This window comes from Vicugna pacos, chromosome 9, assembly GCF_048564905.1.
Source record: "Vicugna pacos chromosome 9, VicPac4, whole genome shotgun sequence".
NCBI lineage: Eukaryota > Metazoa > Chordata > Mammalia > Artiodactyla > Camelidae > Vicugna > Vicugna pacos.
This window is the reverse complement of record NC_132995.1, coordinates 14,991,770-15,005,555: the sequence shown is the minus strand read 5'-3', so window position 1 is coordinate 15,005,555 and position 13,786 is coordinate 14,991,770. Positions and strand designations below refer to the sequence as shown.

At 56.4% G+C, this 13,786-nt stretch overlaps 1 protein-coding gene across 4 annotated transcripts in view; it reads left to right on the top strand.

Annotated features, from left to right (window-relative positions):
- The window catches only part of WDR62 (WD repeat domain 62), a 42,070-nt gene extending 28,351 nt beyond the window's left edge, over positions 1-13,719 (top strand). The window contains exons 13-32 of one of the 4 annotated variants that reach the window (XM_072967161.1): positions 51-176; positions 1,515-1,582; positions 1,664-1,785; positions 2,616-2,691; positions 3,465-3,576; positions 3,672-3,735; positions 4,288-4,416; positions 5,434-5,567; positions 6,252-6,304; positions 8,193-8,411; positions 9,501-9,628; positions 9,942-10,045; positions 10,400-10,510; positions 10,802-10,936; positions 11,207-11,321; positions 11,426-11,567; positions 11,649-11,709; positions 11,935-12,579; positions 13,127-13,284; positions 13,377-13,719. In XM_072967161.1, coding sequence (XP_072823262.1) covers positions 51-176; positions 1,515-1,582; positions 1,664-1,785; positions 2,616-2,691; positions 3,465-3,576; positions 3,672-3,735; positions 4,288-4,416; positions 5,434-5,567; positions 6,252-6,304; positions 8,193-8,411; positions 9,501-9,628; positions 9,942-10,045; positions 10,400-10,510; positions 10,802-10,936; positions 11,207-11,321; positions 11,426-11,567; positions 11,649-11,709; positions 11,935-12,579; positions 13,127-13,284; positions 13,377-13,640 — 2,966 coding nt within the window. In that variant the 3' untranslated portion in view covers positions 13,641-13,719. Of the gene's footprint in view, positions 1-50; positions 177-1,514; positions 1,583-1,663; positions 1,786-2,615; positions 2,692-3,464; positions 3,577-3,671; positions 3,736-4,287; positions 4,417-5,433; positions 5,568-6,251; positions 6,305-8,192; positions 8,412-9,500; positions 9,629-9,941; positions 10,046-10,399; positions 10,511-10,801; positions 10,937-11,206; positions 11,322-11,425; positions 11,568-11,648; positions 11,710-11,892; positions 12,580-13,126; positions 13,285-13,376 lie in introns of those variants that run through there. The other 3 variants (XM_006217097.4, XM_072967162.1, XM_031671949.2) reach the window with 3 other exon arrangements.
- Positions 13,720-13,786: the final 67 nt, after the last annotated feature.

Genomic DNA, 13,786 nt, shown 5'->3' with positions numbered 1-13,786 from the left:
AGGCTTCAAGCAGCCTCCCGGGAACCCAGGGCCGCTCTCTCCACCCACAGGGCTGACCTTGCTGGCCTCGGCCAGTCGGGACCGACTGATTCATGTGCTGAACGTGGAGAAGAACTACAACCTAGAGCAGACCCTGGATGACCACTCCTCCTCCATCACGGCCATCAAGTTTGCTGGTGAGCCCTTTCCTTCCCAAGTCCTGCGCCTCATTAGATGGGCTCCTTTGGCCACGTGGAATAGCAAAAAAAAAAAAAAAAAAAAAAAAAACCAAAATTTTAGCTTAAACAAAAAAGGGAGAAGCAAGCTCTGGATTCAGGCACAGCTAGGTCCAGAGGTTGAAATTTTAAAAATTATCAAGGCCCTCTCCCCCCGTCAACTGTGCCTTTCTCTGGTGGGCGGGGTCTCAGTGGTCACTGTGCCACTGGAAAGAGATTTCCCCTTCCCCTCTTCCTCTCATTTATGGCAGAAATTGGGAGCTGACTTTCCTTATGCTGGCTTGGACAGTTACTGGTGCCAGGGCTTTGGGGCATTCTCTTGGGCCAAGTCTGACTCACGTGCCCCCAGCCCCCACCTGCCTCCACCCCAATCCCGTAGGACTGACATTAGGCGAGTGCACGTCCCCAGAAAGAAATCAGAGTGTCAGTCCAGGGTGGAATGGGTGCTGGTGACCTTGGCAGAAAAATAGGTGACAGCGACAATTGCTGGAGGCTAATTCTGTGCCAGGTGATGATCCTTGCACTGTCCCAGCAGCTATCCCCTCCTTACCCCATTTTACAGCCAGAGTCACAGCCAGTAGGTTGCAGGCCCGGTATTTTGCCTCAGGCTGCCCTTCTCCAAAGTCCACACTCAGCCAGGCAATTGAAGGCATTCCTTCCAAGACTGGAAAGATTCTGTGTTGAGATCCCTGGTCTTGAGGGATTCCAAGAGAAGAAGTAGGCCCTGTGGGGGTTTAACTGATCAGAACCCAGAAACATGTTCAAAACTATATTCAAGAAGAACCCATTCATGTACTCTAAGTTCTTGACTATGAAGAGTTTTGAACATACAGTCTTATGACTGAATGTGTTACTGTCCCTTGGCCTTCCCCACTTTCTGCCCTGTCTCTCTCTAACCAAGGTAGTTGGCAGCTGGGCAAAACAGGTTAACAGTGTTTGCTGTGTCTTGATGAAGACCGCCTGTTTCTTCTTGTTCCCTGCTTCAGTCCTGCCTCCATTTTGCTGCCCCTGTCACCTTCCCAATCCCAGATTAAACATGGTGCCCCGCTGTGTCTCTGGCCTCTGCCTCCCTGTCTGTAGAGGCCTGCCCTGCCGGCTGCTCCATCTGTGCCCCTCACACACACAGCTCACAGCTTACAGAGTCCTACCGGCGCCCAGCACTCACCTCATCTCCTCCAGGAAGCCCTCTCTGACCCCCAGGAGAGTTCCCTCGTGGTAGAGTTCCCTGGCTAGGATCCCTGGCCCCAGACGGGCCCAGCAGTGGCCCAGCCCTGCCTAATGCACTGCCTCCTCTTCCAGGCAACAGAGACATCCAGATGATCAGCTGCGGGGCCGACAAGAGCATCTACTTCCGCAGTGCCCAGCGGGTAGGGTGCGGTGGCCTACTTGGGGGCTGGGGTTGGGGATTTGACAGGGGTGTCCTCTGAAGGCCCTGCCTGCCCTGCCAGGCCTCAGATGGACTACACTTTGTCCGTACCCACCACGTGGCAGAGAAGACCACCCTGTATGACATGGACATTGACATCACCCAGAAGTACGTGGCCGTGGCCTGCCAGGACCGCAATGTAAGGTGAGGAGCTGCCCAGGCCTGGGCTGGTTTCTGAGGTGGGCCATATGGGGCCCAGTCGGGTCTGTCTTCTACTGAGCTGTCTGCTTTCTTCCTCTGCTCATCTGGTGCCTGAGAAGCTAGGTGGAGTGGAGGGACCCACTGGGTGTTTCTTAGGAGCTGGGCCTAGCCACCAGGTCAGCAGAGAGCTCCCCCGGCTCTCAGGGGCCTGCCTGTGTGGGGTGACTGAGGGGTGCTAATGTGGCTCACAAACCATTCATTCACCCTCGTTCCCTGAGCACCCGTCTGGGAGGGACAGTGGGGGAGTCACAGCAGTGACAGGGCAGCCCAAGGCCTGCCTTCACTGCAGTGGAGGAGAGTCAGACACCTCACCATACAGTGACAGTACAGAGTAGTCAGGGCTGGGATGAGGGGAGCCCAGGGGCTTTGGGGGACCCTGGGGAGACCCCGACCGCACCTGGGGCTCAGACAGGGCTTACCGGAAGAGACATCTGAGCTTAGACTGGGAAGGATGTAGAGCAATGAGCATGTGCAAAAAGGTCCTCCACCTCCTTCATTTGCTCATTCAAATTGGGTGGCAGGCACTGAGCTTGCTGAGTGGCCGGGAGACAGACATTAACTCATTGCACACCTCAGTACATGACCTCTGTGACCTCAGCCTGAGACGGGGTCACACTCCCTGATGTGGGGTTTCAGACCAGGCATCAGATGGGAGACAAGAGGAAGCGGGGGGCTTCCAGGGGAGGGGGGGCAGCAGATAAGGCTGGAACCAGAGGGCAAGAGAGCGCAGGTGGCCAGGGCCATGCTGGCCACTTGTGTCCCCACCTTCCCAGAGTCTACAACACGGTGAACGGGAAGCAGAAGAAGTGCTACAAGGGCTCCCAGGGGGATGAAGGGTCCCTGCTGAAGGTGAGGAGCTGGGGCCCCCAGGTGAAAACCACACACAGGGCCCCCCCATCTGTCTCCTGCCTTGTTGGGCCACCTGAGACCTGTGTCCCCCTTGGCACCTGATCAAAGGGTCGCACACTGGCCAGCATCTACTCAGGCCTGGCTGACCAACCAAGGATGCTTGGGAGCTGGGGATGGCCTCCAGCTGCTCTACCATATTTACTGAGCCCTTCCCCAAGCGGGGACATTGCAGGGGTTTCCATTTTGAGTGGCAATGAAGTATGGTGGGGAGAATCAGAGAGGCCTGGGGTCCCCTCTCCAGGTTTTCCCCCTGCCTATGTTTTCCAGAACAAGGTGGGGACCTTCTCAAGGGCCTCTGGCCTGAGGGAGTTTTTATGAGTTCGGGCTCTGGGGTCAGACCCTCCTACAGCTTTGCCTGGAGCTGACTGTGACCTTGGGCAGATATCATCTCCTCTCGAGCCTGTTTCATCATCTGTAAAATGCAAATTAAAAAAGCCTCTATCACAGCATTCTGTGGAGGAAATAAGTCCATACACATACAGTGCTTAGCACAGGGCCTGGCCGCCAGTAGCACCACTGTGGTGGTAGTTAATTTCTTCCCCTGTGAAATGGAGCAGGGGCTTCAGCCGACCACGGTATCTGCTGTGACGGCTACCCAGGACCACGTGCCAAGCACCTAGCCGAGGGGTCCTCGGTCAGTGGGGCTGTGATGTTTGACCCAGGCATCTGGGGGGGGAGGCGGCCCAAGTGTCACATGACTCCTCTGCTCACAGGTCCATGTGGACCCATCAGGCACCTTCCTGGCCACAAGCTGCTCTGACAAAAGCATCTCAGTGATTGATTTTTACTCGGGCGAGTGCGTTGCCAAGATGTTTGGCCACTCAGGTGAGTGTGCCTCCCTGCTTGGGACACTTCCCCACCTGCCCCCACGCAGCCTTCTGGCTTGGAAGGCCAGCGCAACTTCTCTGCTCTGCTTTCAGAAATCGTCACTGGCATGAAGTTCACCTACGATTGTCGTCACTTGATCACAGTATCTGGAGACAGGTGGGAAAGGCCTGGAGGCTGCCCCTGGCTGTGCCTTCTTCTGGGAGAGAGTGGGCCTGTCCTGTTGGGGAGAGCAAGGGCTCAGACACCGGGAGCGCCGGGAGTTCAAATTCCAGATCTGCCACTTGCTTGCTTGTGACCCTGAGCAGGACATTTCCCCTCTCTGAGCCTCTGTAAAAGAGAGATGACCCTGACTGCCTTGAAAATTGTACAGTGAGAATCAAATGGGGTGACATAAATAAGTTCCTTAGCACGTGGTTGGTACTCAAGGAAGTCCCTTTTGTCACTCTCTCTGATTTACTACAGTCCCTCCTCACAGCCGCCTTCTTTGGGTCTCGAGGCCTTCAGTGCAGCCCTGGTTTGCTGGGATGCCTGGACCCCACCTGGGGTGTAGCCCAGACTTGGTCCGGAGCCCCTGCATTAAACTCATGGGGTGTGTTTTCTGGGCCAGGGAATGGAGTCCTGGCTGTGATGACCCAGGTGGCTCCAGAGTCAGATGGCTTCCCCGTTCACTGTTCCTCCCTCTTCCACATCCCTCCTTGGCCTCTGCAGCTGCGTATTCATCTGGCATCTGGGCCCGGAGATCACCAACTGCATGAAGCAGCACTTGCTGGAGATCAACCACCAGGAGCAGCAGCAGCAGCAGAGCACGAACGACAGGGAGTGGAGCAGCCGCCCCAGGTCCTGGCAGCCGCCTGTCTACCCACATCTGTCCATTCACCAGAGGGATGTCTTCCTGCCATGGACCCCCGTGAGGCGTGAGGCAGGGACCCAGCCATGGCCCAGCCTTGGGCACTGCCCTTTGTGCACTCAGGGCCCGGTAGGGGGAGGTGGACTTTGAATGCGAAGTTGCAGTAATGCACACGAGAAGGGTTTTGAAGTGGAAAAGCCAAAGTGCTTGGAGAACCCGTGAATACACGGATGGGGAAGCCGCGGAGGTCAGTAGGGACCAGAGAGGGCCCCCAACCCAGCTCAAGGTGGGGCAGGCGGTGGTCAGGGAAGGATCCAGTGGAGTTGAGATGTCTTCTTCATCTTTAAGTGAAAGTTATTCCTTCACTCATGTCTTTGAGTTTTCTAAAACATATTTCTTTAAAGTCTTTATGCTGCAAGACCAGTTTTATTTGGAGTGAATTCCTGTCCTAGTTTTTCATTTGGGATTTTGGTTTGGAGGTTTGAATTTGAGTGAAAGGTTTCAGATTTTCTCTCTCCTGCCTTTGGAGCAGTCCCTGTCTCTCTCTCCCTGTCTTGAGGCTTGGTCATTTCCTCCCTGCTTGGGCCAGGCCTGGCATGGGCCACCTGTCCTGCAGTGGTATTGGAGGTAACACAGATCTAGGCACCGAGGGAGTGGGCAGTTCTTTGGCCCTGGGAGCTGAAATCTCATTGCTAACCTCGCTTCCCAGAACAGAACCCAGCAGCTCAGGACTCTCGCCCCACTATCTGCTTTGCTTTCTGTTCCATTGCTGTGGCCCTTGAAGAGTTTGTCTTATTTTTTGAGCCCAGCCTCTGTTTCATCTCATTTATTGGCAGAATGTCTCCAGCAGAGGGGGTGTGGCATGTGGGACCTCCCAGCACCATCTTAACCAAAAGCCAAGAGTATGTTCATATAGAACCTAGTGCAGGGCCAAGCCCTTGGCAGGTGCCCTCTGCCACCCCACTCACCTACACTTCACTCCTTGCCATCTTCATTCCTGGCTGCAGGCAGGAGACATATGCATCGATGCCCAGCGAGATTTGCTCCCTAAGCCCTGGAGAGCAGACAGAGGATGAGCTGGAGGACGAGTGTGAACCTGAGGAGTTGCTAAAGACCCCATCCAAAGAGAGCTTGGATCCAGGTTGGGAAAGGGGCCCTATTTTGGACTGTCAGTGGAGGGATCATTGCTGGGTTTTGGCAACCACTTTGTTTTCACAGCCTGGCACACACTGAAGCTCAATGATCACATCAGCTGGGACTCTTACAGCGTAATAGCAACTAGACTCTCACTGGCTTAAGCTGGGAAGAGAATTTATTGGTTCTTGTAAATTAAAATTGGAGAGTGTTGGTTCAGGCATAGCTGGATCCAGGTAGTCAGGTGATGTTAAAGTAGATGTTTCTCCATCTCTTGGCTCTGCTTTTCTCTGTGTTGGCTCTGCTCTCAGGCAGACTCTCCCTGTACAGGGGGCAAAGTGTCCCCCGGTAGCTCATGGTTATAACACTCAGTAGAGAAGGGAGTATCTCTTTCCCAGTAGCTCAAGCAAAGTCCTGGCTTCATGGCTCCCGTTCCTGCTATGAATCTCGTGCCCGCTTCTGAGCCAGTCTCTGTGATTGGCCAGGCTTGAGTCAAGTGGTCATCCCCAAGGGCAGAGACTTTAACCAGTTCCATTCTAACCATATGACCAAAGGCCCAGGGTGTATTAGCGAGGCTGACAATCTTTTGATGTCTGTCGTTTCCTGCATTGTCTCTGGAGAGCTGCCTGTTGATGTTGCCTGTTGTCTGTTGGGTTCGTTCTCTTTTCATGGATTCTGTGTGTCTCTCCAGATCCTCGGTGCCTGCTGACCAATGGCAAGCTGCCACTCTGGGCAAAGCGGCTGGTGAGTGGGCCCCGGAGAGCGGGACGCCTGGGGTTGGCAAAGTAAGGGTTCCCTCCTCCATGCTTCCCGTTCTTCTGTGAACCCTTTTCCCCTCCACATGTCTCCTCTCCCTGGAGAACCCGTATCATCCTTCCAGTCTCTGCTTAGGCAGCCCTTCATTCATGCAATTACTGCACGCCCACCCTGTGCTAGGCCTCCTTCTGGCCCTTGGATACAGCAGCCAGCAGGGCGCACGAAGTCTGCCTTCACAGGCTCATTTTCTAGTGTGGGAGGTGGAAGTATCCACATTAAACAGGTCAACTGTATGGTTTTGGGGAACTGATAATTGCTGCTATGGAGGGAAAACAAGTTGAGAAGGAAGTGATGGGGGAGGAGTAACAATTTTAGAGTAAAAAGCAGAGGCTTCACTTGGAAGATCATATTTGAACAGAGTGGGAGCAAGTGAGAAATGCAGATCCTAGGAAGCAATGGTCCAGGCAGAGAGACCAGTCTGTAAGGGCAAAGGCCACGAGGCAGGGTTGTGCTTAGTTTAGCGTGGTCAAGGAGGTGCAGGGAGGCCGGGGGCCTGGGCTGAGGTGAATGAGGTGGGAGGAGGGCTAGGGAAGGCAGTGGGGCTGGTGGTGAGGGGCCCTCCACACCCCTCGTCGTCCTCCTCCTCTTACTTTCTCCCGGGTAGCGCTGAGTGAGGTGCACTGGATGGAGGGCTCTGGGCTGAGGAAGGCCATGTTCTAACTCAGGAGTGAACTGGTCCCTGGGGCTGCCTGTGGGAAACAGGCCCTAAGGGACAAGCCAAGGGGACCAGGGAGGAGACCGCAGTGATAATCCAGGCAGGAGAGGTTGGAGGCTGGACCTGGGGTGAGAAAGGGTTGGATTCTGGATGGATTTTAAAGGTGGAGCCAAACAGTTAGATGTGAGGGAGAGAGAGGGACCAAGATGAAGTTAGGATTGAACGAGGGATCATTAATGTTGGGGAAGGGTTGGCCAGGAGCTAGTGTGTTGGAAGCTGGCAGCAGAACCCTAAACCCCAAGTTGAGACATTTATTTTAGGAACAATGTCAGGCCTCAAATCAAAGCCTAAATGTCAGCTCCTCTGGGAAATCCTCCCTGCCGTCGTCCCCGGCCCTCCAGACCAAGTCAGGGCATCTGGTTGTGCTTTCTCAGGCCCCCAAGCTTCCCCTCCTCAGTGCATATTACAGTTGGAATTACATCCAACAGATAGTCACAGCACACTTACTCTGTGTGGGTTTTCATTTAATCTTCATTGCTGTATGGGTTTTTCATATCCCCTGTTATTTCATAGATAGGGAAATGAGGCCCAGAGAGGTTAAGTAACTTGTCTAGGGTCACACAGCTAGGAATTAGAGGAGGTGAGATTGACCCTGGAAGCCTGGCTCCAGAGCTGGAGTTCTCAAGCACCCACCCTCCACTGTCTCTCCAGCAACAATCTTGGTGGGAGGCTGTGATGGGCAGGACCAGGGTAGGGGGCGGTGGAAGAGAAGTGGCCATATCTTGGACGTGTTTGGATGGCAGAGCTGAAGAAATACAACAAGGAGTATGAGGGGCAGAATAAAAGGAATCCCTGAGGACTTCAAGATTTGGGGCCTGAGCAGCTGAGATAGGGAAGGTCTTAGCAGTAGGTCGAAGGGGAAGGTCAGTTGACATCAACATGTTCACCTTGAAATATCACTAAGCACCCATGCGGAGATGTGGAGCAGTTGCGTGTGTGCTTCTGAAGTTTAAGAGCAAGGTTCAGGCTGGAGACAAATAGCTGGAAATTGTCTCTGGTGTTTAAAGCTGAGAGGCTGGATGAGGGTCTGTGCAGTGTCCTGACCCTGACTGGACTTGCTGAACCCTTGGTTAGCTGCCTGACCATCCCTGTCACCCTCAGCTAGGAGATGATGACGTGGCAGACAGCTCGGCCTTCCACACCAAGCGCAGCTACCAGCCACATGGCCGCTGGGCGGAGCGGGCTGACCAGGAGCCTCTAAAGACTATCCTGGATGCCCGGGACCTGGATTGCTACTTCACCCCCATGAAGCCCGAGAGCCTGGAGGACTCAGTTCTGGATACGGTGGAGTCACAGAGACTGGCAGGCCTGCTGAACGAGGTAGGGACTGCCTGCCCAGCCCAGCCTGCAGCCCCTGCAGCATGCCTGCCCAGCCCAGCCTGCAGCCCCTTCAGCACGCCTGCCGCAGTAGGAGCTGGGCCCTTAGCCCTCTCGTTTTGAAAATAAGGCTCACTGTCCCACTCCAGGGGTGCGAGAGGGTTACGTGAGATGGTGGAGGGCAGGAGGGTGAGCCCCAGGCCTGGTGCACAGTGCAACTTCCCATTCAGACCAGGAGTCGGGGAGGCGGTTGCTTGGGGGTTAAGAGCTTGGGCCCAGGGGGGCAGGCCTGTGCCTGAGTCAGCACTGGAGCAGGTGGAGCCCTGGCCCTACCCCTTCCCGTCTGTGTGACTTGCAGCAAGGTTTGCCCTGCTAGGCTTTGGTTTTCAAAAATATGGTCATTTCATAAAAAGAAAAAAGAAAGAAGAAAGAAAAAAGAAAGATGACCAAGAAAAAAGATTTCCAGAAAAACAGTCATTTATTAAAATGGCCATTAAAAAATGCCCTGGGAGGGCATTTACAGGAATCCAGTGGTAAAAACAGGGCCTGGGCCCTTAGAGGTGCTGAAGCAACTTTAGCTCTTATTCTGTTATTTTCCAAACAGAAGTCTTTTTTATTGTATTATATAAGTTTTCCTTTTAATGTGGCATAATGCACATACAGTTATGTGCACAGATCATAAATATACAGTTTGACAAATTGTTACCTAGGTATCCACCACCCAAGTCAAAATATAGAGCATTTTCTGCCTCTTGGAAGGTCCCCATGTGCCCCTCCCAGTCATTGCCCGGACCAAGGCAACCAGCGTTCTGACCTCACTCCCCATGGATTGGTTTGCCTGATCTTGAACTTCATAATGAGAGTTGGAGTCATGCCTCTTCCTCATCTGTCAGGGGCTGGTGATAATGCAGGAGGCAGAGAGTGAGCGCATGATGGCCTGGGCCCTGGCTCATGGGGAGCAGCCAGCAGCGAAGGCCGCCATCGCCACCGATGCCTTTACTTTGACCATCGGTGCTGGTGGAACACCTAGCAGCTTTCCAGGGTTGCGGTGGCCACGGCTGCCTCTGATGGCTGTGCTCTCCTCGCCCGCAGTCAGAGAGTCCCCAGGAGGATGGCTGCAGGCATCCTTCCTCACCTCGCCTACAGGGGGAGTCTTCTGAGGCCAGCCAGCTTATCATCTACTCCCTGGAGGCTGAAATGACAGTCACAGGGACAGACAGGTGGGAATCCTTTTCACCACGGGAGCCTCCGTTGGAGAGAGGAAGCCTCAGCTGACAGGCAGGAAGAACTGCTCTCTGCTCTCCCGGGGGGCCTGTGGGAGGGAGGCAGAGGGGGTGAGGCTGGACGGCTTCTGCTGCAGCCTGTTTCCCAGGTTCCAGGTGGAGGCGCAGGGAGCCTTTGGAAGAGGCAGGAGAGGCGAGGCCGTACTCCCAGTAGGAGCAGGTGCAGGTGCCTGGGGCTTCTGGGTGGCGGCCGGTTGTTTACTAATGAGGATTTTATCATTCCCTCGCCCCACCCCTTTGGGCACTGCAGGGGCTACTGTGCGGAGGAGGTAGAGAGGGCGACCAGAGACCAGCAAGATGACTCCTACCTCAGGGTCCCCTCCACCGGCTTTAAGAATCAGAGCCCACCAGAGGGTGAGTGAGCACCAGGCGAGGGTCCTGCAGTAGTCTGTCAGCCTGGCCGGGCCCCTTTCTGGGCACTGATGTGACCATGACACAGTCTTCCTGAAGCTCAGAGTCTGTCACAGAGAGACAGACACAGTCCCTGCTGTTACCCAAGGATTCTGGAGCCCAGGTGCCTACTGGTGGGAGCCCAGCTCCGCACTTCCTCAAAGCATAGCCCTGCTAGTCCATAAAAATAAGGGGGCATGTATTATCGTCCCCTTTCTCCAGATGAGGAAATGGAAGCCCTGAGAACCTGAGCCCCATACCTGGCTCACCCAGTCAGGGCCCAGCTTTGGGCTCCTGACCCCTGCTCTGCTCCTCTAGACTCGGGGGAGCCGGAGGCCGACTTGGAGTGCAGCTTCACCACCATCCATTCCTCCCCTCCACGGCCAGACCCAGACCCTCAGTTTGACGTGCCAGTGCCCCCCACACCAGGTGAGCAGGGGCCAGACGTGGGCCAGGCCAGTGCGTGGGCCTGGCCAGGGGCTGGTCGTGATGTGTAACCACTGGCCTGACTTCAGTCCTGTACTTTGTGGCCACTGAGCCCCAGTTTCCTCCCCTAGAAGACAGAGCCATTAGCCCTCTCTTTACCTGGTCGCAGCAGGGTGTGTGATGGGCGAGTCCAGCTTTCTCCATTGTTAAGCGTCTGGCGTCTGCTATGACTCATGGTGTTGATGGTTCTCTCCTGCCCACTCCCTCTCCCCCACCCTCTCCGTCTCTCCCCAGGATGCCCAGGTACCGCAGAAGAGTTGTCCCGGCCTGAAGTGCCAGGCGTATCCAGCAGCTCCCTGCCCCAGACCCCTGAGCAAGAGAAGTTCCTCCGCCACCACTTTGAGACGCTCACTGACGCCCACCCCGAGGGTAGGCCCTGCCTGGGCGGGCCGTCAGGGCTGGGCCCGGTGCGGGGAGGGCTTTCCCCGACAGGGCTGCCGAGGGTGGTGACAGGGCATACGTCTTGCTCAGAGACCTGGCTGCACAGTTTCCTCTGCTTCATTTGTGCCCAAGGTAGGGGTGTTGTGTTGTCTGTTGCTAGGGGTTTCTGAGGATCTGTCTGCTGGTCTGCGGGTCTGCCTGGGCCCAGGGCTGGTTGGCTGGAGGGATTCTGAGGGCTCCCTCGGCATCTTGCCCTAGAGCTCTTCCACAGATCCCTGAAAGACCTGAAGGCCTCCGAGTCTGAGGACGATTTCTTCAGTCCCCGGCTGAGCATCTCAGCCCAGTTCCTCTCACGCCTCCAGAAGACATCCAGGTGGGAGCTGGAGAATGAGTGACCCTCCACCCCACCTCCAGCTCTCTGTCTCCCCCTCAGGCACCCCCAGGGCAGCCACAACCACCTGTTTTTCCTCCCTACAGATTCACCCACACTTTCCCCTCCCGTCTGCCCCTGCACCTCGTGAAGTCCCCGGAGGTCAAACTCATGGACCTTGCGGGGAGCCAGCCCAGAGCAGAGCCCCTGAGAGCAGGTACTGGCTACACCTCCCCAGGCAGGACCAACGTAAGTACTGGGGCCACCTCCCTCAAGACATAGGGCTGGGAGCCGGGAGGCCCTGTGCTCACCTCAAGGCTGTGCTTGCAGGTTCTCTCTGGGGAGAAGGTTGAGGATCCCCTCGAGACCCTGGAGGCCCAGTCGCCACTGAGTGAGTGTCTCCATCCCCAGATGAATAGCCTTGGGCTTCTCAGCAAGCGGCCCTGGGGACCCAGCTGAGCCAGGGTGGGGATGGACAGGGTCCACTCAGACCCTGCAGCCACCCTGGGTGGGTGGCCCTGTCCAGCAGCTCTGCAGCTGGGGCGTGAGAGTAAGCTGTCCGCTTCCTTTGCAGCCCCCTACCTCACAGGCCTGGTGCCCTGTGTCCCTTCCTCAGTGCTGCCCGCAGACAAGAACCCTCCGACGCCCACAGCCTTACCCACTCCAGGCCTGGTTCAGGGTGTCCCCACCCCTGCCACCCACTCCTACATGGAAGCCACTGCCAGTTCCCGTGCCAAGATGTCACGCAACATCTCCCTTGAGGACAGTGAGGGCCCTGTCCTGGCTGAGCTGGCCAGGCCTCCCTGCAGGCCCTCATCCCTGGGGGAACTGGCCTCACTGGGGCAGGAACTCCAGGCCTTCAGCACCACAGCGACACCGACACCCAGCTCTGGCAGCAAGGGCCAAGAACCTGCCCTGCCCTCCCGGGGCAACCATGAGGCCCGGGCCAGCCTGAAACTCACCCTGTCAAGCATCTGTGACAGGCTCTTACTGCCCCCACCCCAGCTGGAGCCTCCCACCACATGTGTCTGGTCCCAGGAGCCTGTGGCCATGCAGCCTGATGTCACGGTCACAACAGCCAGCTTCCCAGCCCCCAGCCCCGTGGATGTGAGCTCCCCAAGGCTCCACAACTCCACTTTTCTCCCAAGGTTCCTGGCCCCTGAGCCCCTCAATACCCCTGCCCATCCCAATAGCCCCCCGCTTCCAGAGGCCCGGCCTGAGGTCCCTGGCAGCATCACCTCCCTCCTGGAGCCCGCCCCTGGTGAGTACCACCCTTGAGACAAGGGATTGTCCCCTAAGCTTATCCCATGTAACAGCTGGCTCAGCTCCAAAGGTGGGCACTTGACCAGGCCCCAGGTGCCGTGCCCTTCATTCATTCATTTCCTTAAATATTTAGGGAGCACCTCATATGTGTTGGGCTGTGTTCTAGGCCCTGGGGACATGGGACCTGGTGGCGAACAAGATTACAGAGAATTGACACCTGAACAGGGGGAGATGCTCAGACTGAATCCATAAGGAAGGTGTTAAGTGGATCATAAAGTAATGTGTGCTAAGGAGAGAAAGAAAAGGCTTGGGGTGACAAGTGGAGAGAATGGTTCATTTTAAACAGGATGATAAGGAAAGGCTTCAGGGAGCAGGTGGCATTTGAGCAGAGACCTGAGTAGGAGAGATGGGAAGGGAGCCCTGGGGACTGAGGGAAGTGCTCCAGGCAGAGGGACTATATTTGGGATCACCCCAGCCACCCTGGCCTCTCTTAGACCAGCTAGAAAGTGGAGGCGTCTTTCTCATTCTCTCCCCTCCACCCCCAGATGCACTCAGTCTGGGCCAGGGCTGTCCTGGACACTGTGGGGAACCCAGGGCACCAGCCGGGGTCCTGCCCCCAGATCCCCTTGAGCTGAGCAACGTGGGGACTGTCGTGCACAGACTGCAGGCTGCCTTCCAAGAAGCCCTGGACCTTTACCACTTGGTGAGCCAAGCCCAGGGTCAGGGGAAAGGGCTGAGGGGCTCCCTGGCGCCACCTGGCCTCAGTGGCCCCTAACAAGGTGGGCACCCTTGCAGATGGTCTCCAGTGACGAGGTGAGCGCCGAGCGGCAGCAGGCAAGGACTGAGCTGGCCTCTACTTTCCTTTGGATCCACAGCCAGTTAGAGGCCAACGACTGGCTGGTGGGGACTGACGTTGCCTCAGCCCAGGCCCTGCCCAGCCCGGGTACCCCTTCCCCACCCACACTGTGCCCCCTAGCCAGCCCAGATTTGCGTGCCCTGCTGGAACACTACTCGGAGCTGCTGGTGCAGGCCGTGCGGAGGAAGGCGCGGGGGGACTGAGGGCCCGCAGCCCCCTCCACCGCAGCCCTGCTGCTTCCGAAGAAATAGGTGTTTTAAGCAAATAAACTGACAGCTTGGAGGAGTGGTTCCTGGTGCCTGTCCTGGCGCATCCACCGAGCCCTTCAGGGGATGCAGGGAGAGAGGGT